At 46.3% G+C, this 23,090-nt stretch overlaps 1 protein-coding gene across 2 annotated transcripts in view; it reads left to right on the top strand.

Annotated features, from left to right (window-relative positions):
• OLFM2 (olfactomedin 2) overlaps nucleotides 1-23,090 on the top strand; it is a 532,346-nt gene that overhangs the window by 316,157 nt on the left and 193,099 nt on the right. For both annotated transcript variants that reach the window (XM_073557197.1, XM_073557198.1), the window contains exon 2: nucleotides 6,427-6,576. In XM_073557197.1, the coding sequence (XP_073413298.1) occupies nucleotides 6,427-6,576 (150 nt within the window). The remainder of the gene's footprint in view (nucleotides 1-6,426; nucleotides 6,577-23,090) is intronic.

The raw sequence follows: 23,090 nt of genomic DNA, 5'->3' as shown, positions 1-23,090 counted from the left end.
GAGCTAGCTGTACCATAGTCATTAATGTTTGAATGTCCTTATTGTTAAATACATGGGGAAAAGAATGGCACACTGATAAAATATTCTGGTGAAAAATAAAAAATAAGATATACAAAGTAGATTATAATTACTACAAATTATAAATATTATTACATAATTTAGGTATGGGAAATTTAGCAAAAGTAGTGAGTTTATATGCTATAATAAGCATACAAAAACATTGGTATGTTATATTACAATATGCCCGTAAACCAAAGTAGTGGCTTTATAGTCAAGCTGAAGGTTTGAAAAGTGCTAGTATAAAGGGCTTAGTGTCATTATCTTCATTACCTTGGCCTAATGGATTCTGTGAACTGGTGACCTCATCATCGCCTCACCCCCGACGCGCGTTTTGCCGCCAGCTTCATCCGGGGGCGTGATACTTGGCATCTCTGCTTTTTAAATTTTCTTTTTGTAATTATGATTAAATAAAAATTCAATATTTTAATGTAACGGATTTCTTCGTCATTTGACCTCTCATCCATGGGGGTTGGATTTGTTTTATTAATTGTTTTTTACAAGTCTGAATCTCTTTGAAAATAATTTCTATCCCCAACAAAACCCCTTTAAAAAGGTTGTCCATTTTTAGCAAATTAGTTTAACAAAATGGACTTGAAGAGCACCTTTTTGCACATTGTTGGACTATGTTACTGCAATTGGTAACCACAGTTTGTTGTTTTGTGCATCAGCCCCTTCTGGGAACACTGGTTTGGTTACCGCTATCCATTTCAGCATCTCTTATAAGGCCTTTTAGGAATATTTTTCAACCTGCCAATATACATTAATATTTATATTGTAATACTTCTCTCCTTGCTCCACTTCTATGGAGCAAAAAAACTGTCAAAACTGGCAGGTGCATTAGCTATGTTGGTATGTATTCATGGTTCTGACCCCTCAGTCAGTTGATCAATGGCGGTGTCAAGATCAGTAAGTTGAGATACAGCATTACACAAGGAGCTCTGACTCTGGGCCCCATTCATTGTGCACAGCAAAAATCCATTTGGCCCTCAGCCTACCTTTGCTGAGAATAGGCGGTGGCCCAAAAATTGGAAGATCTCAGTTCCTATCATTAGATTAAATTGGAGCTTTGGGGTGAGAGGCCATGGCGCCTGAGCAACCTCATGAATACTATTAATATAATGATATAAAATATTGATGTAGATTACAAATGCTGAGCCTGTGTTTGATCTTAAAAGTTTAGTTGCAAATCAATGAGAGAATCAACCATCTACCATTCAGAATTTTTACACATTTAAAGGAACTGCATGAAACCATTTTGTATGATGTGCAATAAATAAATCGCTAAATAGTTTTCATTTTGTAAATATATTACATTAATCAAGCCCAGTTAATCATTTGGTTGACAGCTGTCTCTCAAACTTGGCTCGGTTGCTTCTAGACTCCTCTGGTTGCGGCTTATCTACCAGTAGGATTGGCTGTCAGAAATCGGCTTGCCTGATTCTTCTTTACACCAATATCAGGGAAGAAACAAGAAACCCCCATAGATATTAAACTGTTGGGTGACCAGTAGGTTAGGATTAGTACCAGATAAGTAACATAATGCATGCACACAGTGGCTTCGCTAGCAGAATAGTGAATGCAGCTCTGGAGTAAATAAAAAAAAAAATTGCACGTACTCCAATTGCCATGAAAAGATGTGTATAACACTCGGAGATCTCTTAGGACTACAGTATATCCAACAAATGTTTTTCAGTCTCTTTAAGCAAAGCCTCAGTAATGTCAAAGTTTTAGTAATGTCAAAGTTGCCTCCGCATAAAAACCAATGGTGTCCAAAAACCAACAGATGATTTAATAAAAAAAGAACCCTGAAAGACTTTTCTTGGTTTATAAAGTTATAATAATGGTATAAAAATTATCTCCCTTAGTTATTAGAGATCAGGCAGACCGTTCTTTGTGGAACATGGATTCAAACTGATGGGGTCGCTGTCAGTGGTAACAGCATCCAACTATGATTGAAAAGAGCGATGTGCCATTTAGTATATGATACCCTCTGCTTTCACCTCACTAGTATATTGTCAGGAGTAAAAGGAGGCGAAATATGGCCTTCATCTGGTAATACTACTGCCAGGATGGTAGGTGATAGTTATGGTAGTGGTGCTTTTGCTGCTGTTAACGGCTCTCACATTCTTAGCCATGTTATGTATTTTTTTTCTTTTTCAATACCCCATTCGCATGCTTTTTTCTTATACAACAATATAATTAACTTTTGAAAATCATTCCAACCTTAATTTTTGAACCTTTACAATAGTCAGGCTACTTTCACACTTGCTTTTTTTGCAGCGCGTTTTTCCCGCAAAAAAACGCATTGAAAAAACGCATACAAACGCATACAAATGCTGCGTTTTTTTCAAGCATTTTTATGAGCATGCATGAAAAAATGCAGCGTTTTTATGCGTTTGTATGCGTTTTTAGTGCGTTTTTACCGCGTTTGTTTTTTTCTAACATTAGGTGGCCCCTCACACTAACCCAAACCATGACTTTACTAACCCTAACCCTAACCCTGACCCTAACCCTGACCCTAACTCTAACCCTAACCCTTAACCAAACCATACCCTGATCCTAACCCTGACCCTAACCCTAACCCTGACCCTGACCCTAACCCTGACCCTAACCCTAACCCTAAGCCTGACCCTAACCCTAACCCTTAACCAAACCATACTAACCCTAACCCTTAACCAAACCCTACTAACCCTAACCCAAACCCTAACCCTAGCCCTAAACCCTAGCTAACCCTAACCCTAAACCCCCTTCACTAACCCTAACTCTAACCCAAACCCCTAAATTCCATTGTCTAACTAATGATAAAAAAAAACGCATGCGCAAAAAAACGCATACATAAGCATGCCAATGCGCACATATGCGCACCCATAGACTTATAATGGGTGTCTTGCTGTAAAAAAATGCATTGCGGTCGCATGCGTTTTTTTGAGGCAAGTCGGACGCCCAAAAAATGCAACAGGATGCATTTTGTGCGCCCGAGCGCATACCGCAAAAAACCGCATGCGCGGAAAAACACCTACAAATGCATGTGTATGCGCACATAAGCGCATCCCATGCAAAATACAGGGAAAAAAACGCATGCGTTTTTTAGTGCTAAAATCCAGCGCAAAAAAATGCAAGTGTGAAACCAGCCTCAGACGAAATATGAAAGAGCAAACACAAAAAGCAAAATGTGTCAGCGGGTTGCAGTACAGGTGTCGTGTGTACCAATATTATCAATTTGAACTGGTAACAAAGGTATGCAGAAACAGACATGCACAGTTACAGATCTGCATTTTTTTAACAAAATTGAACCCCATACTCAAAAAAGACATGACAAGAAATGCTAGGTAGGTACATGTCCAAAAGTCCAGCACCTTCAGTGTTCCGGGTATGAATGTAAAATTTGACTAGTAAAATAAATAGCAAAAAAATTGCTGGTGACATGCACACTTTGTGAGGTAGACAATCACAGGTAAATGTCTGGATTTTTGAGAATTGTCTTACATATTTTTAAAAAACAATTATTCCCTCTTCAGAAAAACAAGAAGCACAAAAACGCAGTACAGTTGCTTGTGACAAACAAGCAGTCTGTCTGAAAGTGATTTTATTTTCTGCAAAAACTATTGCGCTGCCTGGCTGCTGCTTTCTTGTGCATTAAAAATAAAGAAAAAAATGCATGATTGCAATTCAAAGAACAGGATAGATGCCAGCTCGCCCATATCACACTTGCTAGCTCTGCTGCGCTAGCACCTTTCCTATCTCTCACCATATTAATTGACTAGCTGTATTGTTTGCAGACCACTACTCTCTGGAGTATTTCTCAAACATTTTAGGACTTTCTCTTCCTTTCATACCTGTATGTATTGCTGAGCCATGAGCTCTGACGAAGTGTACCTACCTTAAAATCAGCTTTGATCAGCTGTTTCATTCTCTTCTAAGGGTTTATACCGGCTTTGACATTCCCTCCTGATTTGCTGATGCCTAGTGTAAAAAGGCAGAAAGCATTTTTTGGTGATTTGTGAATTGAACTGCATATTGTTAGCCAGAACCTGAACATTTCATTAAATTCTACTCAAATATGATTAGCATCAAATAGATTTCATCATCTCTAGTCACAGACAATAAAGTAGTGATTAGATTGTATTAATCTTTGTTAATTTTCCAAAACAAATCAGTTGGGCCATGATCACTTGGATCTTTTCTAGCCTCTTTATTGGTATGTTAAGCCATTCCATAAAAGCAAATGCTTCTCCAGGTTTCTCACTTTAGATAATAGATTGCATAGTTCAGTTTAATAAACAGCTTTATTATGTTGCTTGTTATTCTTTTATACATATATTGCATGTGTAATGCGTTTTATGTATGTTTTATGTTTCGGTGGTTATATTGTGCCTTGCACAGATTTTGCAAACTGAGGTCTTGAGTTGACTAGACTGGTGGGTTTCAGTACTCAGTAGTTGCCACCATTCCATGTCAAGGTGGCTATGGTAGTCCGTATTGTGAAGGTATGAGTGGGCTGATCATGAGAGATGGTAGGCTGGAGGCCAGAGTGAGTTAGGAGGAAGCTGGAGAATTGCTGATTATTTTGTCCATTAGTGTACTTTTAGGAGATCCATACATGAAAGGTGCAAGACTTGGAGAGTGTCAAGAAAAGGCAGAGAATGAGCTGAGAAAAATTAGAAATAGCCTCACGAAGGTAGATTTTGTGGCCCTCTTGCGTGGGATGTTTCTGAGGCCATGTAGGTTGCACACGTTGTCAGCATGCCACCTAGACTGTATAATTAGCACCAAGCATTATGTGTAGGGATGAGCGAGTAGTGTAATACTTGGACTCGCTGTACTCGTTATGAGTACCTCCTAATACTCAGTTACTCGTAACAAGTAGCGAGTCCAATGTAAGTCTATGGGAAATGCGAGTAATGGGTTGTGTGTGTGTGCTGGGCGGGGACTGTGCGAAGACTGTGCCAGGCTGTGCGGGGACTGCAGGGCTGTGCGGGACTATGCCAGGATGTGCGGGACTGTGCAGGGACTGTGACAGGCTGTGCGGGACTGTGCTGGGCTGTGCGGGGACTGCAGGGCTGTGCGGGACTATTCCAGGATGTGCGGGACTGTGCTGGCTATGTGGGGCTGTGCAGGGACGGTGACAGGCTGTGCGGGACTGTGCTGGGCTGTGCGGGGACTGCAGGGCTGTGCGGGACTATGCCAGGATGTGCGCGGACTGTGCTGGCTATGTGGGACTGTGCGGGGACTGTGACAGGCTGTGCAGGACTGTGCTGGGCTGTGCGGGACTGTGCTGGGCTGTGCGGGGACTGCAGGGCTGTGCGGGACTATGCCAGGATGTGCGGGGACTGTGCTGGCTATGTGGGACTGTGCGGGGACTGTGACAGGCTGTGCAGGACTGTGCTGGGCTGTGTGGGGACTGCAGGGCTGTGCGGGACTATGCCAGTATGTGCGGGGACTGTGCGGGGACTGTGACAGGCTGTGCAGGACTGTGCTGGGCTGTGCGGGGACTGCAGGGCTGTGCGGGACTATGCCAGGATGTGCGGGGACTGTGCTGGCTATGTGGGACTGTGCGGGGACTGTGACAGGCTGTGCAGGACTGTGCTGGGCTGTGTGGGACTGTGCTGGGCTGTGTGGGAACTTTACCGGCCTGTGCGGGGACTGTGCAGGGACTGTGCGGGCTGTGCCGAATATTGCGAGGTGAGTAGTGAAATACTCGCCAGGATTTGAGTACCGTGAGTACCGCATTACTCTCCGAGTACCGAATCCTAACGAGTATACTCGCTCATCCCCAATTATGTGCCTTGTATGAGAATAAATGTAATCTTTTTTAAGTATGGTAATTTTAACCTGCAACTGTTTCTCTAACGAGAATCAGTTAAATAGAACTTGACTGCTGATATATGCTGCCTGATCCACGGGCAGCATAAACAAGTCAGTGGCTGCACCATTCCAGCCATGTATGGTTAACTCTAAAATGCTTTGGTGTTTCAGGGAAAACCATAATTATTTAGCCATCAGGAACTGAGCACAATGATAAACTAGTCGGCTAGGCAGCTCTTCCCACCTACTGCCCTTGAGTGATAGGTTTTTCCATATACATGCATGCAGGGAGAGACCTGTCACTCCAGGGCAGCGGGTGGGGGAGAAGCCGCCAGGGACCTGCCTTCCTGACCAGCTTCCAGTGAGGCTTAGTACCCTGAATGTTTCGTAGATAAACATACAGGGCTGAAATTGTGCAGCCAATGTGTGATACATGCTACCCGAAGATCAGAAAGCATGTATCAGCTGTCTGATTGCCTTTATTTGGAAAAGCTCATTTTGAGAATATATATAATTAGGGGAAAATAAAATCCTTAATTGATCATCTTTCTCACTTTCCAGACCCTCTTCCCCAGTCCTGAAGATGGGTGGCAAATTTATACATCAGCGCAAGCCCCTGACGGCAAATGCATCTGCACAGTGGTTGCTCCGGCACAGACATCCTGCTCCAGAGACCCTCGGAGTCGGCAGCTAAGACAGTTGATGGAAAAGGTAATGATGTTGTAAATGTTTGCTCAGAGAATTGCAAGTTTAAAGAAAAAAGAAACTATTACAAAATATGTCATTAGTCGATAGACCAGGATAGGCCAGAAGGAGGGATGGTATCAAGAACATTTCCTTCTCCATAGGATCCAGCACATGCATGCAATCCATAGACAGTCAACAGAGGCTTCAGTTCCATTGTTTCCCATGGATATTATTGCTGATCACTGGGTATTTCAGCAGCAAGACATCTTGTAATCCGCTTACAGAAAGGATTGCATAAAGCAAGCAGTAAGGATGAGAGAGCGTACTCTGTGATACTCGGATCTCATTTGAATATCTGGGTTCTTGGTGATGCTCCGCACTTCACAAGAATTGGCTGGTGCTCGGATTTGAAGCACGAATCCCCATCCCACATGTTTGGTGCCTGTTACACAGCCAAAAAAAAATGTGGTGATTGCCTGCCAGTCACTGTAATGCCATAATCGTCTTGGAAATGGCATTACTATGATTAGAAAGTTAGGAAGGGGAAAGGGAAATTTGTGCTCACCAAAATAGTCCTATAAGCCGGTCGTGTCTAGGGATCAAGTGGCTGACCACCATGTGTTGCAAACATGAAGAGAGAAGGAAGATCCGGCACTGGAGACTTGATAAAATCCACGATAAGTTTTATTCACATAATTTCATGATAAAACCATAAAGGGGAAAACAGACCCCCACGCCTGACGCGTTTCGAACCTTACACCAGGTTCTTCCTCAGAGACATGTCATGGTTTTATCATGAAATTATGTGAATAAAACTTATCGTGGATTTTATCAAGTCTCCAGTGCCGGATCTTCCTTCTCTCTTCATGATTACTATGATTAGCAAGCTGCATTACCTAATCGGGGGGGCACACTGACGCCATTGCATAGCTCAGGGACAGTTGTGCTTGCAGGGAGAGAGCAGTCATCCGCGCCGGTGTGTGCACAGTTTACATATTCAGAGTCCTCTAGTGTTGATACAGGTGCTGATGCTGAACCATCATACTAATAGTCCTTCCAAGGGCTAATCTTGTGCTTTGCTGTTTGTAGCAGATACATTCTGCATTTAGCCTAGGGACAGATGCAGGAGCAGGGAGAGTGGCTGAATACAGCCTCCAGACAGGGCTTATTGCTTTGCAGTCCATTGCTAAATACAGGTGCATCACACAAAATTAGAATATCATCAAAAAGTTAATTTATTTCAGTTCTTCAATACAAAAAGTGAAACTTGTACATTCTATAGAGCCATTACACACAGAGTGATCTATTTCATGTGTTTATTTCTGATAATGTTGATGATAATGAAAACCCAAAAGTCATTATCACAGTAAATTAGAATACTTTATGACACCAGCTTGAAAAAATGATTTTAAAATCTGAAATGTTGGCGTACTGAAATGTATGTTCAGTAAATGCACTCAATACTTGGTCCAGGCTCCTTTTACATCAATTACTGCATCAATGCGGCGTGGCATGGAGGCGATCAGCCTGTAGCACTGCTGAGGTGTTATGGAAGCCCAGGTTGCTTTGATAGCAGCCTTCAGCTCGTCTGCATTGCTGTGTCTGGTGTCTCTCATCTTCCTCTTGACAATACTCCATAGATTCTCTATGGGGTTAAGGTCAGGCTAGTTTGCTGGCCAATCAAGCCCAGTGATACTGCTGTTACTGTTGTTTTTACACCAGGTATTGGTACTTTTGGCAGTGTGGACAGGTGTCCAGTCCTGCTGGAGAAGGAAATTTCCATCTCCTATAAGCTTGTCGGCGGAGGGAAGCATGAAGTGCTCTTAAATTTCCAGGGAGACGGCTGCGCTGACTTTGGTCTTGATAAACCACAGTGGACCTACACCAGCAGATGACAAGGCTCCCCAAACCATCACTGATTGTGGAAACTTCACATTAGACCTCAAGCAGCTTGGATTGTCTGTCTCTCCACTCTTCCTCCAGACTCTGGGCCCTTGATTTTGATGGTCTAGTGTGAAGTTTCCACAATCGGTGATTTCTTCTACTGTTTTGTTTCTTTATCGTCAAGTTTTCACATTCAAATATTACTACAGAAAAGACCAGACTACAGTATGAAAGAGCCATGTCTTCGTCGCCAGGGATATACTCCTTAACTTGAAGAACTTGTCCAGTGACTTCATTGTTGATTTACCCAAAGCTATTCTCTTATTGACTACTGGTGTTGTTGCTGCATCTTGCGTGATCGTTGATCTGAGTAGGATGAAGTCCTTTACAAATTCCAGTTCATCGCCATCCATCTCAGATGTGACCCGGCCATACCTGGCAGTAGTCAATATCTTTGTCTTCTTTATATTGAGTAGGATTCCCATGTTTGTGCTTTCCATCTTGTTACACCATAATAAGTCCTTCATTTCTTCTACGCTTGTTGCTGTCATTGATGCATCGTCTGCGTATTTAAAATTGTTCATGATTCGTTCAGCAGTTTTGATTCCTTCTTCTTTGTTGCCAAGTCCAGCTTTCCTGAAAATAGCTTCCGCATATAAATTTAAGAGTAACAATGCCAGGATACAGCCTTGTCTAACGCCTCACTGTACTTTGAACCATGCCGTGTTGTCGTGGCTTGTTTGGACTGTTGCTTCTTGGTCAATGCAAAAGTTCCTAATGAGGCTGATCAGATGGTTTAGCACACCCATATCCTTCATGGTATGCCACATTTTCTGGTGATCAACACAGTCGAAGGCTTTTCTGTAGTCGATGAAGCAAAAATAGATCTCCTTGTTGTATTCTTTAACCTTTTCCATTATCCATCTACAGTTAGCAAGTACATCTCTTGTTCCTCTGACTTTTCTGAATTGTGCTTGTTCCTCTGGAATCTCTTTGTCATTGTAAAGCTGAATCCATCTTTGTACGATTTTCAGTAGCATTTTGTTGGCATGAGGTATGAGCGCAATAGTCTAATAGTTTCCACAGTGGTAACATATAGCTTCTTCGGAATAGGAAAAAACACTGATCTTGACTGGGCCAGTTACCAGTTGTCCATATGTGTTGACACAACCATGTGATGACATAAACTGCTGCTTCAGAAGACTTGATTAGCTCTAAAGTAATATTTTCACATCCAAATGCTTTGTTGTTTGACTGAAGCTTTCTCGCAGCAACAGCTTCGTCTTTCAGGATGTTTGGCTCTATGTGATATCCAGTCTCAGTTTCTTTCCATATCACGGAGTCATACTTGTATAGGTGCTTCGTGTATTCTTTCCATCTTTCCTTGATCTGTTCTGGATCTATTATTTTGTTCCCATTTACATCTTTCAACATTCCCACTATTGATTGAAACTTTTGTGGTATCTCTTTGATCTTTAGGCATGCCTTCCTGGTCTTGTTGTTAAGATGTTCCCTTTTTAACTCTGTACATACCTTTTGGTAATAAAGTTCTTTGTCTGCTCAAATGCATCTCTTTAGTCTTTTACCGATGTTGTTTGTATTCTGATTGTTACCTTTTGCTTTTGCCATTTTTCTTTTTTCGATGAACCTTAGGGTCTTTTCTGTTCACCATGGCTGTGGTGGTCTCTTCTGCCTCTTGTTTATTGTACCTCTGGCTTCTCCAGTAATAATAGTCTTTAGTAATGTTGAGCGATACCACCCGATACTGAAAAATATCGTATCGGAATGGATCGGCCGATCTAAAAAAAGTATCGGGTATCGCCGATTCCGATCCCGGAAGTCTCATTCAAGTCAATGGAACAGAAATATCGGAATTAAAAAAAACCCTTTCTTTCCCTGCTGGTTAATTCTACATGGAGAAAAACAACTAATAATAATGTAGAATGTATTGTGGGAGGTGTAGGAGACATTAAAGCCATAGAGCTTTAGCCCAATCAAATGGAATCGCATTTTTTTTTAAGACGTTCGTAGTTACAAAGATATTGACTATGTTAGTCTTCTTCTTCTTCTTCTTCTTCTTCTTCTTCTTCTTCTTCTTCTTCTTCTTCCCTGTAGTTTTTATCTATAAAAGTTTGAAGATTACACCTTCCGTTCAGCCTGTCACAAAAGATTTACAACAGGATTTGTCCGCGTTCAGTTTGGCCTGCAGGAGCAGGCCTTTTCCAGGGGCACCACGAGGAGGAACGGACTCACCCCCATACACTGCTTAGTCTTCTTCTTATAAATTAGATAATATCATTTGCTCTGATTTTTAGTATTATGCTTCATGTTCTTCTGCTTTTGGTTTTTATGCTTCTTGGTCTTCTGTCTCTTGTTGTTCTGCATCTTGGTGGTTGTCTTCCTGTTCTTTGTCCTCTTGGTCATCTTCTTCAGGGTCATCTTTTAGGTATTCTTCTGTGTGGTCTTCAGGGTCATTGTCAGGGAGATCCAGAGTAAGAATCAAAAACCATTTTCACAAGCTTGAACTTGGAAAAGTAGCAGAAGGTACAAGAAGGCTGAGGAACTGCTGAGAACCAGCTGACGGTACTGGAACCCGGAGAGGCAGCAGAATGAACAAGAGCCAATGGCACAACCGTGGACCAGCTGACGTTGCTGGAACACGGTTACTAAGCAGGAGGTACCTGTGCTCCAAAGCACTACCAAGGACCAGCAGACATTGCTGGAATTCGGATACCAAGAAGGAGGCACCTAGGCCAAAGGCACTGCCAAGAACCAGCTGACGGTGCTGGAACCCGGATGGGTAGCAGAAGCTGCAAGAGCAAATGACACTAGCGAGAACCAGCTGACGGTGCAGGAACCCAGTGGGGCAGCAGAAGGAACAAGAGCCAATGGGAGAACCGTGGACCAGCTGACGGTGCTGTAACACGGTTTCTAAGCAGGAGGTACCTGTGCTACAAAGCACTACCAAGGACCAGCAGACGTTGCTGGAACTCAGATACCAAGAAGGAGGCACCTAGGCCAAAGGCTCTGCCGAGAACCAGCTGAAGGTGCTGGAACCCGGATGGGTAGCAGAAGGTACCCAGGAAAAAAACAAAGTTGCAAGGCCGTGAGCTGGCCGCAGTTACCGAAACCCACAGTCCTACAGGGGGTGCTTGTCCTATTGGCACTACAGAACCAGCCTTTATTACCAGAACCCGCAGCCCAGATAGGAAGCACCGAAACTGCAGGCACCATAGACTCGGCTAACCCGACCGCAACACGACAGGACAACGTATCGGCGGCAAAGTGACGTTGACACTACCCGGAAACAACAGGCGTGCTGGAACCAGGCTGGGCAGGAGGGAGTGCCCGTGCCAAAGACACTTCCAAGAACCAGCTGACGGTGCTGGAACCCGGATGGGTAGCATTAGCTACAAGAGTCAATGGAACTACCAAGAACCAGCTGACGGTGCTGGAACCCGGAGGGGCAGCAGAAGGAACAACAGCCAATTACACAACCATGGACCAGCTGACGGTGCTGGAACATGGTTACTAAGCAGGAGGTACCTGTGCTCCAAAGCACTACCAAGGACCAGCAGACGTTGCTGGAATTCGGATACCGAGAAGGAGGCACCTAGGCCAAAGGCTCTGCCGAGAAACAGCTGACGTTGCTTGAACCCGGCTGGGCAGGAGGGAGTACCCGTGGCAAACACACTTCTGAGCAGCAACATGCGATGTTGAAGCCCAGGGGTCAATCAGGCAGCAGGCTGAGGCCAACTTAGAGCGAGTTTTATATTGGTTGTACACAACTACTGATTGTAACCGTGATCCACTTTGGCCTCTGGCTCTACTGTCTCTAGTATTTCCCCTGGCCTCCAACCACAGCAGTTGCTGCTCTGCAGAGTTGTCTGCACAATCCACACTTGTTCCTGAGTTACTGGGGCTCAGTCACATCAGTTGATCCCCTGATGTGTGTCCGGCAAGGTGTCTGCTCTGTCCACATTCCCACAACTATTAATGGGAATGGGGACAGAGCAGGAGACATTGCCGGACACACCACAGGGAATCAACTGATGTGACTGAGCCCCAGTAACACAGGAACAAGTGTGGATTGTGCAGATGGCACATCAGAGCAGCGACTGGCGGGGTTGGAGGCCAGGGGAAATACTAGAGACAGTACAGCCAGAGGCCTAAGTGGACCACGGTTAAAAGTCAGTAGTAGTGTGATGTTGGAGGCAGCAGGAGACTTTACCATCCGCACAGCAGGGGAACAGCTGGCGTTACTGAACCCCACAGACACAGGAGCGAGTGTTTCTATCTGTGTGGACGGCACTTCCAAGCTACAACTGGCTGTGTTGAAGCCCAGGATTAATGCTCCCAGCAGGCTGAGGCCTACTTGGAGCGAGGAGAAAAAGCGTTGTAGTGTGAGTTTGGAGGCAGCTGGAGACTTTGCCGTCCACACAGCAGGGGAACAGCTGGCGTTACTGAACCCCACTAACACAGGAGCGAGTGTTTCTATCGGTGCGGATGGCACTTCCATGCTACAACTGGCTGTGTTGTAGCCCAGGATCAATGCTCCGAGCAGGCTGAGGCCTACTTGGAGCGAGGAGAAAAAGCGTTGTAGATGAGACTGGAGGCAGCTGGAGACTTTGCCGTCCACACAGCAGGGGACCAGCTGGCATTACTGAACCCCACTGACACAGGAGCTAGAGTGTTTTTCTCTGCGGAGACGGCACTTCTGAACACCAACTGGCGTTGTTGGAGCCCAGGATGAGGCATGGAGCAGGCTGAGGCCTGCTGTTTTTTGAATGTGGAGGCAGCAGGAGACATTGCCGTCTACACAGCAGGGGAACAACTGGCGTTACTGAACCCCACTGACACAGGAGCTAGAGTGTTTTTCTCTGCGGAGACGGCACTTCTGAACACCAACTGGCGTTGTTGGAGCCCAGGATGAGGTATGGAGCAGGGCGAGGCCTGATGGTGTTGGCATGTGGAGGCAGCAGGAGACATTGCCGTCTACACAGCAGGGGAACAGCTGGCGTTACTGAACCCCACTAACACAGGAGCGAGTGTTTCTATCTGTGTGGACGGCACATCCAGGCTACAACTGGCTGTGTTGTAGCCCAGGATCAATGCTCCGAGCAGGCTGAGGCCTACTTGGAGAGAGGAGAAAAAGCATTGTAGTGTGAGTTTGGAGGCAGCTGGAGACTTTGCCGTCCACACAGCAGGGGAACAGCTGGCATTACTGAACCCCACTGACACAGGAGCTAGAGTGTTTTCCTCTGTGGAGACCGCACTTCTGAACACCAACTGGCATTGTTGGAGCCCAGGATGAGGCATGGAGCAGGCTGAGGCCTGATGGTGTTGGCATGTGGAGGCAGCAGGAGACATTGCCGTCTACACAGCAGGGGAACAGCTGGCATTACTGAACCCCACTGACACAGGAGCTAGAGTGTTTTTCTCTGCAGAGATGGCACTTCTGAACACCAACTGGCGTGGCGTTGTTGGAGCCCAGGATGAGGCATGGAGCAGGCTGAGGCCTGATGGTGTTGGCATGTGGAGGCAGCAGGAGACATTGCCGTCTACACAGCAGGGGAACAGCTGGCATTACTGAATCCCACTGACACAGGAGCTAGAGTGGTTTTCTCTGCGGAGACGGCACTTCTGAACACCAACTGGCGTTGTTGGAGCCCAGGATGAGGCATGGAGCAGGCTGAGGCCTGATGGTGTTGGCATGTGGAGGCAGCAGGAGACATTGCCGTCTACACAGCAGGGGAACAGCTGGCATTACTGAACCCCACTGACACAGGAGCTAGAGTGTTTTTCTCTGCGGAGACGGCACTTCTGAACACCAACTGGCGTTGTTGGAGCCCAGGATGAGGCATGGAGCAGGCTGAGGCCTGATGGTGTTGGCATGTGGAGGCAGCAGGAGACATTGCCGTCTACACAGCAGGGGAACAGCTGGCATTACTGAACCCCACTGACACAGGAGCTAGAGTGGTTTTCTCTGCAGAGACGGCACTTCTGAACACCAACTGGCGTTGTTGGAGCCCAGGATGAGGCATGGAGCAGGCTGAGGCCTGATGGTGTTGGCATGTGTATGGAGCAGGAGACATTGCCGTCTACACAGCAGGGGAACAGCTGGCATTACTGAACCCCACTGACACAGGAGCTAGAGTGGTTTTCTCTGCAGAGACGGCACTTCTGAACACCAACTGGCGTTGTTGGAGCCCAGGATGAGGCATGGAGCAGGCTGAGGCCTGCTGTTTTTTGAATGTGGAGGCAGCAGGAGACATTGCCGTCTACACAACAGGGGAACAGCTGGCGTTACTGAACCCCACTAACACAGGAGCGAGTGTTTCTATCTGTGAGGACGGCACTTCCAGGCTACAACTGGCTGTGTTGTAGCCCAGGATGAAGCATGCAGCAGGTGGAGGACAACTTGCAGCTGGTTTTATAGAGGTTGTAGACTAATACTGATTGTCACCATGCTCCACTATGGCCTCTGGCTCCACTGTCTGTAGTATTTCCCCAGGCCAACAACCCCGCCAGTTACAGCTGTGAAGTGGCGTCTGCACAATCCACACTTGTTCCTGTGTAACTGTGCCTCAGTCCCATCTGTTGATCCCCTGATGTGTGTCTGGCAAGCTCTCCTGCTCAGTCCTCATTCACACTACTAGTAATGTGAATGTGGACAGAGCAAGAGACCTTGCCGGACACACATCATGGGATCAACTGACGGGACTGAGCCACAGTAACTCAGGAACAAGTGTGGATTGTACAGACGCCACTTCACAGATGTAACTTGCGTGGTTGTTGGCCAGGGGAAATACTAGAGACAGTGGAGCCAGAGGTCTAAGTTGACCAAATTTACAAATCTGTAGTAGTTTGCATGTGGAGGCAGCAGGAGACTTTGCCGTTTACACAGCAGGGGAACAGCTGGCATTACTGAACCCCACCAACACAGGAGCTAGTGTGTTTTTCTCTGTGAAGACGGCACTTCTGAACACCAACTGACGTTGTTGGAGCCCAGGATGAGGCATGGAGCAGACTGAGGCCTGATGGTGATGGCATGTGGAGGCAGCAGGAGACTTTGCCATCTACACAGCAGGGGAACAGCTGGCATTACTGAACCCCACTAACACGAGAGCTAGTGTGTTTTTCTCTGTGAAGACAGCACTTCTGAACACCAACTGGCGTTGTTGGAGCCCAGGATGAGGCATGGAGCAGGCTGAGGCCTGCTGTTTTTTGAATGTGGAGGCAGCAGGAGACATTGCCGTCCACACAGCAGGGGAACAGCTGACGTTACTGAACCCCACTAAAACAGGAGCTAGTGTGTTTTTCTCTGTGAAGATGGCACTTCTGAACACCAAATGATGTTGTTGGAGCCCAGGATGAGGCATGGAGCAGGCTGAGGCCTGATGGTGTTGACATGTGGAGGCAGCAGGAGACATTGCCGTCTACACAGCAGGGGAACAGCTGGCATTACTGAACCCCACTAACACAGGAGCTAGTGTGTTTTTCACTTTGAAAACGGCACTTCTGAACACCAACTGGCGTTGTTGGAGCCCAGGATGAGGCATGGAGCTGGCTGAGGCCAACTTGCAGCACGTTTTATAGAGGTAGTAGACTACAACTGATTGTAACTGTGCTCCACTATGGCCTCCGGCTCCACTGTCTCTAGTATTTCCCCTGGCCTACAACCCCGCCAGTGACAGCTCTGAAGTGGCATCAGCACAATCCACACTTGTTCCTGTGTTACTTGGGCTCAGTCCCGTCAGTTGATCCCCTGATGTGTGTCCGGCAAGGTCTCCTGCTCTGTCCTCATTCACACTGCTAGTAATGGGAATGTGGACAGAGCAGGAGACTTTGCCGGACACACATCAGGGGATCAACTGACGTGACTGAGGCCAAGTAACACTGGAACAAGTGTGGATTATGCAGACGCCACTTAAGAGCTGTCACTGGTGGGGCTGGAGGCCAGGGGAAAAACTAAAGACAGTGGAGCCAGAGGCCTAAGTGGAGCAGGGTTAAAAATCAGTAGTAGTTTGAATGTGGATGGAGCAGGAGACTTTGCCGTCCACACAGCAGGGGAGCAGCTGGCGTTACTGAACCCCAGTAACACAGGAGCTAGTGTTTTTCTCTGTGCAGACGACACATCTGAGCATCAACTGGCTGTGTTGAAGCCCAGGGATTATAGTTCAGGTGGTAGAAACGTGAACACAACAGGAGACCCGGATACAGTTGCCAACCAATTATTTAGTCGGGAAGAGGACTGGCAAATTCTGGTGAGATCCAGGCCTTGTTCATTTTCAAAAAAGTAAGCCGGTCGACGTTATCGGAAGAAAGTCGCGTGCGACGGTCTGTTAGTACACCACCTGCGGTACTAAAGACGCGTTCCGATAATACACTGGCAGCAGGGCAAGCCAGCACCTCCAATGCCTACTGGCTAAGCTCTGGCCATGTATCCAGCTTAGAGAAAAAAAAACTTGAAGGGGGAAGAGCCATCTGGGAGTACACTCACAGGGCAAGACATGTAGTCTGTCACCATGTGACGGAAACGTTGCCTCCTGCTGACTTGAGCCGTCAGTGATGGTGTAGACAATTGTGGCGGACACACAAAACTTTGCCACATCTGGGCCATAGTGGTCTTGCCTTGTGCTGAGGCGCTGCCTCTGCTCCCTCTTTGTGCAGAGTTTCCTCCACTGGGTCGACGCAAAGAGGTGCTTTGTAAAGCACTAGCACCACTGCTGTCGGGTGGAATGGAAAACATGATGGACTGCACCAGTGTGTCTTGGTACTCCCGCAGTTTACATTCCCGGTTCAACGTTGGTATGAGGGTTTGCAAATTGTCCCGGTAGCGAGGATCTAGGAGGGTGTACACCCAATAATCAGCCGTGTAGAGAATGTGGGCGATGCGGCGGTCGTTTCTCAGGCACTGCAGCATGAAGTCAACCATGTGCTGCAGGCTCCCAACTGCCAAAGAACCGCTGTCCCCTGCTTGAGGCGTGATCTCTGCCTGCTCTGCATCACCCCACCCTCGCTGTACATACTGACTACAGCTTTGTGTACCTCCCTCCTGTGGAGAGATGTCTTCCTCCTCCATCGACTACTCCTCATCCTGCTCACAAAGTGTCCCCTGCCTAGGCCTTTGTGAGGAAGCACGTAACGCAGACTGTCCAGAAGCAGATGGCATTTGGGACATCTCATTCTCCACCTCTTCCAAACCCTCATCCCTTAGTGCTTGCATTGTTTTTTGAAGCATGCAGATAAGGGGGACAGTCATGCTGACTAGTGCATCATCTGCACTCGCCATCCGCGTGGAATCATCGAAGGCACGCAAAACGAAGCAGATGTCCTTCATAGAGGCCACTCAGTGGTGCTGAAGTGTGACCGGCGCACTTTGCGACTTGTTTGCCCCTGATGCAGCTGGTACTCCATGACTTCTGCCTGCTGCTCACACAACCGCTCCAGCATATGTAACGTTGAATTCCACCTGGTGGGTAGGTCGCATATGATGCGATTTTCCGGAAGGCATAATCGGCGCTGCAGAGCAGCAAGGTGCGATCTTGCCGTGCTGGAATGCCACAAGTGAGCGCACTCTATGCGGACCTTGTGCAGCAGTGCATCAAGATCCGGATAGTCCCTCAGAAAGCTCTGCACGACCAAGTTGAGCACATGTGCCAGACATGGGATGTGAGTGAGGTTGCCAAAGCCAAGAGCTGCCACCAGATTTCGGCCATGGTCACACACTACCAAGCCCGGCTGGAGATTCGCTGGCAGAAACCACACGTCGCTCTCCTGCTTGATGGCATTCCAGAGCTCCTGCTCTGTGTGGCTTCAATTCCCCAATGAAATTAATTTCACTACGGCCTGTTGACGTTTGGCCACGGCTGTGCTCTTATCGGTCGTAACAGGCTCCTGCTGCGCTGTTTCAGAGGAACTGGAGTAGGAGGAGGAGTCAATGTGTACAGACTGGATTACTGCAATCCGTGGAGTTGGCAGAACACGTAGAGCGCCACTCTCCAGATCTGTACCCGGCTCCACAACATTGACCCAATGGGCAGTGAGGGAAAGGTATCGTCCCTGTCCATGGTTACTGGTCCACGCATCAGTGGTCAGGTGGACCTTGCTACTGACGGCGTTTAGTAGCGCATGTTTTATGTTTGCCTCCACATGTTTCTGCAGGGCAGGGACGGCTCGCCTGCTGAAATAAAAGCGGCTGGGCACAGTGTATTGTGGGACTGCCAATGCCATAAAGTCCCGGAAGGTGTCAGTCTCCACCAGCCTGAATGACAGCATTTCAAGGGCCAGTAGTTTGGCAATGCCAGCATTCAGAGCCTGTGCTCGGGGATGGTTTGCCGAGTATGGCCGCCTTTTCTCCCATGCCTGTGCTACCGATGGCTGCCGAGTGGCCTTGGAGTGTGAGGATAACTTGGAACGTGGTGCTGTGGGTGGAATGTCACAAGGTCTCCGGACAACAGTGCCAGAGGTTCTTCCTTGGCGATCCTGTGAGGAAGCCGAACCAGCTGTGTGTGAGCTGGAGGAAGAGGCCCCAACACGAGCTGAAGAGGTGGTAGGTGGTGCTGTACGTTGGCCTACGTCTTCAGTGTGTCTGTGTAACTCCATCTCATGCTTGGTCCGCACATGTTTCCACATATTAGTGGTATTGAGGTTGCTGACATTTTTCCCTCTTTTGACTCTCTGACACAGCTTGCATTTGACAAAGCAAATGTAATCTGCAACTGTGTCAAAAAAGGACCATGCACTGCAAGTCTTGGGAGCGCCCTTTTTGCCTTTTGAAAGTGGAATGCTCCTAATGGGTGCCGAAGTGGAGGCTACTGGCAACCAAGTCTGCCCCTCCCTCTCCCTCCAGTTTTGGCCGTTCGGGGAATCTCTTCCTCAGAGCTGCTCCCACCACCTTCCTGATCCTCACGCCATGATGGGTCAAGGACCTCATCATCTACACTCCCCTCTTCAAACACCTGCTTCTCCTGGGTTGTCTCGCCAGCACCGTACGCACCAGAAAGTGGTAACTGAGTCTCGTCATCATCTGATGCATACTGAGGTGTGCTGACCATAGGCACTGACCCACCCTCCTCTTCAGATTCAGAGGGATAAAGAAGTTGCGCATCACTGCATACTCCCTCTTCTTCACATTCTGGAATGCTGCTTGGCTGGCCCCCTCTTTCCAAACCAACAGATTCCGAGAACAGAAGTAGATGGCTCCTGTCCAGGGGTCTCTGACTGCCTGGGCACTTTGGCAGGTGGTGAAGAGACAGATGGTTTCTCTTCGGTGCTCTGGCCCTGAGAGGATGTGGAAGTAATTGAAGTCGATGCGTTAGCTGTCATCCATCTGACAACAGCTTCAGTTTGTTCCTCCTGCCGCAGTGGGGTACGGTGAGATCCTACAAAGCTGCGCATAAAGGACTGTTGCCTGCTAAAACTGGGGGATGCTGACTCACTGGTGCCAACAGCAGGCACAGAATCCCCACGTCCTCTCCCTGCAGAATCCCCACGTCCTCTCCCTGCTGAAACTCCACGCCTACGGCCACGTGCCTTACTCCCTGCCACTTCATCGTGCTAGAATGAGAAAGATAGGCAGAAAAGTACAGAGGGGAGCCTTAGTGTGCTTATTCCTGAACAGCTGGTTACAGGTATAAGAAACACTAATTTTATGAAGTGTGTGTGTCGACTACACTTTAATAGGAGATAATGTGGCCTACACAACTTTCAAATGTAGTGTTTGGTGAACTTTGTTGTTTTTTTTTTTGGGGGGGAAACTAAAAGGATGTGACCAAAGATTTGAAAGTCAGAGTATCACCAACTTTCTGGAGCTATTACAATGCAGGCAGGTAACCTACAATGCAAAGGATGAGGCTCCAAAAAAATTGGGTAATACTAATCTGGCTGCAGCTGAAGGGCACAAGCCAGAAAAAAGGCTCCTCTATCTACTCCTATATAGTGTTTGCAACCAACCAATGTAGATGGATATGGATGGATGCACACTAATAGGAGAAGAAAAAATGAGCTGCAATTAAAGAAATATATGTGTGAGGCAGTGACGCACGCTGAGCAGCCTACAACCAGACGTAGCTGCAGGACACACTACTCAGCGTGATCTGCACTCACACACAGTCAGAGACCTCTCAGACAGCTGTGAACAGTGCAGCTAAGTGGGCACTAGCACTGACAGGCTGCAGAAAGGCTCCGCTGTCTACTACTAGTGTTTGCAACCAACGTATATGGATACGGATGGAAGCACACTAGATCGAATTTTTTTTAAATAAGCAGCTCAAATATGTATGAGGCAGCAGTGAGGCACGCTGGGCGGCCTACAACCAGACGTGGCTGCAGGACCCACTCCACAGCGTGAGCTGCACCCACACAGCCCTTCCAGACAGCTGTGAACACTGCTGCTAGGGAAAAGCAAGCTACAGTGGTGGTTTATGTAGCCTGGGTAAAGCACAATATTGTTTTGAGAATCGCTATTTCTAACTGTCCCTCACAGTCTTCAACAGCAGACTGTCCCAACTGAATTCACAGCAGAGTGACCAGAAATGGTGGCGGCAGTGGCTTTTATAGTGCATCATGACATCATTTCAGCAGCCAATCACAGCCATGCCAATAGTTAACATGCCTACATGCCTAACAGGATGTGCCCACACTTCAGAGGATTCCCATTGGCTGAATCAAAGCGAGCGGCCTGATAGCATTATGGAAACTTCCGATTCCAGTATCCGATATGAAAAAAGTATCGGAAGTCAGTATCGGAATTCCGATACAGCTAATATCGGCCGATACCCGATACTTGCGGCATTGGAAAGTTCAACACTAGTCTTTAGAAATGTCCATAATTCCTCAGGCATTCTTTCATTCGTGTTGAGTGATGTAAATTGCTTGTGCAAACCTTTATATTGTTCAAATCAAAGTTGTAAGCAACCTGATGCCTAGTCCGTCTGCACAACTTGACTCAAATCTTTGCTGTCAAAAGTTCATGATCAGTTCCACAGTCAGCTCCAGCCCTTGTTTTTGTGGTAATGATCGATGACTTCCATCTTTGGCCAACACATATGTAGTCAATCTGACTCTTATAGGTCCCTTTTAATGGTGACCATGTGTAGAGTCTCCATTTGTGATTTTGGAAAAAGGTATTCATGACGGACAGTTGATTTGTCACAGAAAAGTCAATGAATCTTCCTCCAGCCTCATTTTGTTCACCAAGTCCAAAGTTTCCAACCAGTATCCGATATTTGTCATGGCCCACTTTGACATTCAAGTCTCCCTTGATAAAGAGCAAGTTATGTTTTTGCTATCTTGTCAATTTTCTTCTTGAACTTGATCTTAGAAGAGTTCAACGTCCTCCTCCTCAGTATCTATTGTTGGTGAGTGGACTTGTATAACTGTGACATTAATTTGTGCTCCTTTTAGTTGCATCAAGTTGACTCTATCACTGACTTCACTGTACTTCAGGACAATGCTGGCTAATCTTCAATTGTGAATAAAAGTGACACTTACTTCTTCAGTTATCATTGCCAGAATAGGAGAACCAATGTTCGTTTTGCTGGAAATATCTAGATTGAGTCCATCTTAGTTTGCTAATTGATAGTTCACTAGTTGGGCTATGTACAGTTGAAAGCAGAAGTTTACATACACTATATAAAAAGACACATTTACATGTGTTTCTCAATATCTGGCAGGAAATCAGACTAAACTTTTCCCGTTTTAGGTCAGTTAGGATTACCATAATTATTAGTATTTGCTATATGCCAGAATAATGAGAGAGAGAGAATGTTTTAAGGCATTTTTATTACTTACTGCAAAGTCAAAAGTATACATACATTTCATTAGCATTTGGTACCATTGCCTTTAAACTGAATGACTTGGGTTAAACGTTTGTGATGTGATTCCACAAGCTTCTCACAATGGTTGGTCAGTAGGCACCGCTTCCCGAGGCATATACGCCCCCTCACACCCTTTCTGATCCTCCATATGAGGAAACCGTCATGTCACACTATACCCGCTCTATTGACTACCATTATATTTGTGCCCACTGCACATATCAAGGCTAATCTGGCACACTGATGAAGGTCTTGACAGACCGAAACGTTTGTGATGTGACTACTGTATGTTTTGCACATTAAAATTCTTCACTGCATTTAAGAGAGTGTGCCCGGTCTTCTATACCACATTCCACGGTTTGGGAACCTACCGGAGGCACCTCCATCACTGGCTGTGCTAGCATTTTCTCTTCAGAATTGTTTAAAGCCATAGTAATCTTAGTGTATGTAAACTTTTGACTTTGCAATAAGTGATAGAAATGCATTAAAACATTCTCTCTCTCTCATTATTCTGTCATTTGGCAAATATTACAGTAATAATTATAGTAATCCTGAATGACCTAAAACGGGAAAGGTTTATGCTGATTTCATGTCAGAAATTGAGAAAAACATGCAGATGTGTCTTTTTATATAGTGGATGTAAATTTCTGTATGACGTTTTAATGGCTTATTTAACTTTTTTCAAAACAAAACTCTAGCGATTTCATTTTTTTCTCAATGCGCCATTTACAAATTGAGTTAGTTAGTTATATTTTGATACATCAAAACTTTTATGAATGTAGCGATACCAAATGTTTATTTTTTTTTTATGGTGACCGAACAGCTGATTTTAAA

This window comes from Dendrobates tinctorius, unplaced genomic scaffold, assembly GCF_039654945.1.
Source record: "Dendrobates tinctorius isolate UK_male_01 unplaced genomic scaffold, ASM3965494v1 ptg000245l, whole genome shotgun sequence".
Lineage (NCBI taxonomy): Eukaryota > Metazoa > Chordata > Amphibia > Anura > Dendrobatidae > Dendrobates > Dendrobates tinctorius.
This window is presented reverse-complemented; position numbering and strand designations above follow the sequence as displayed.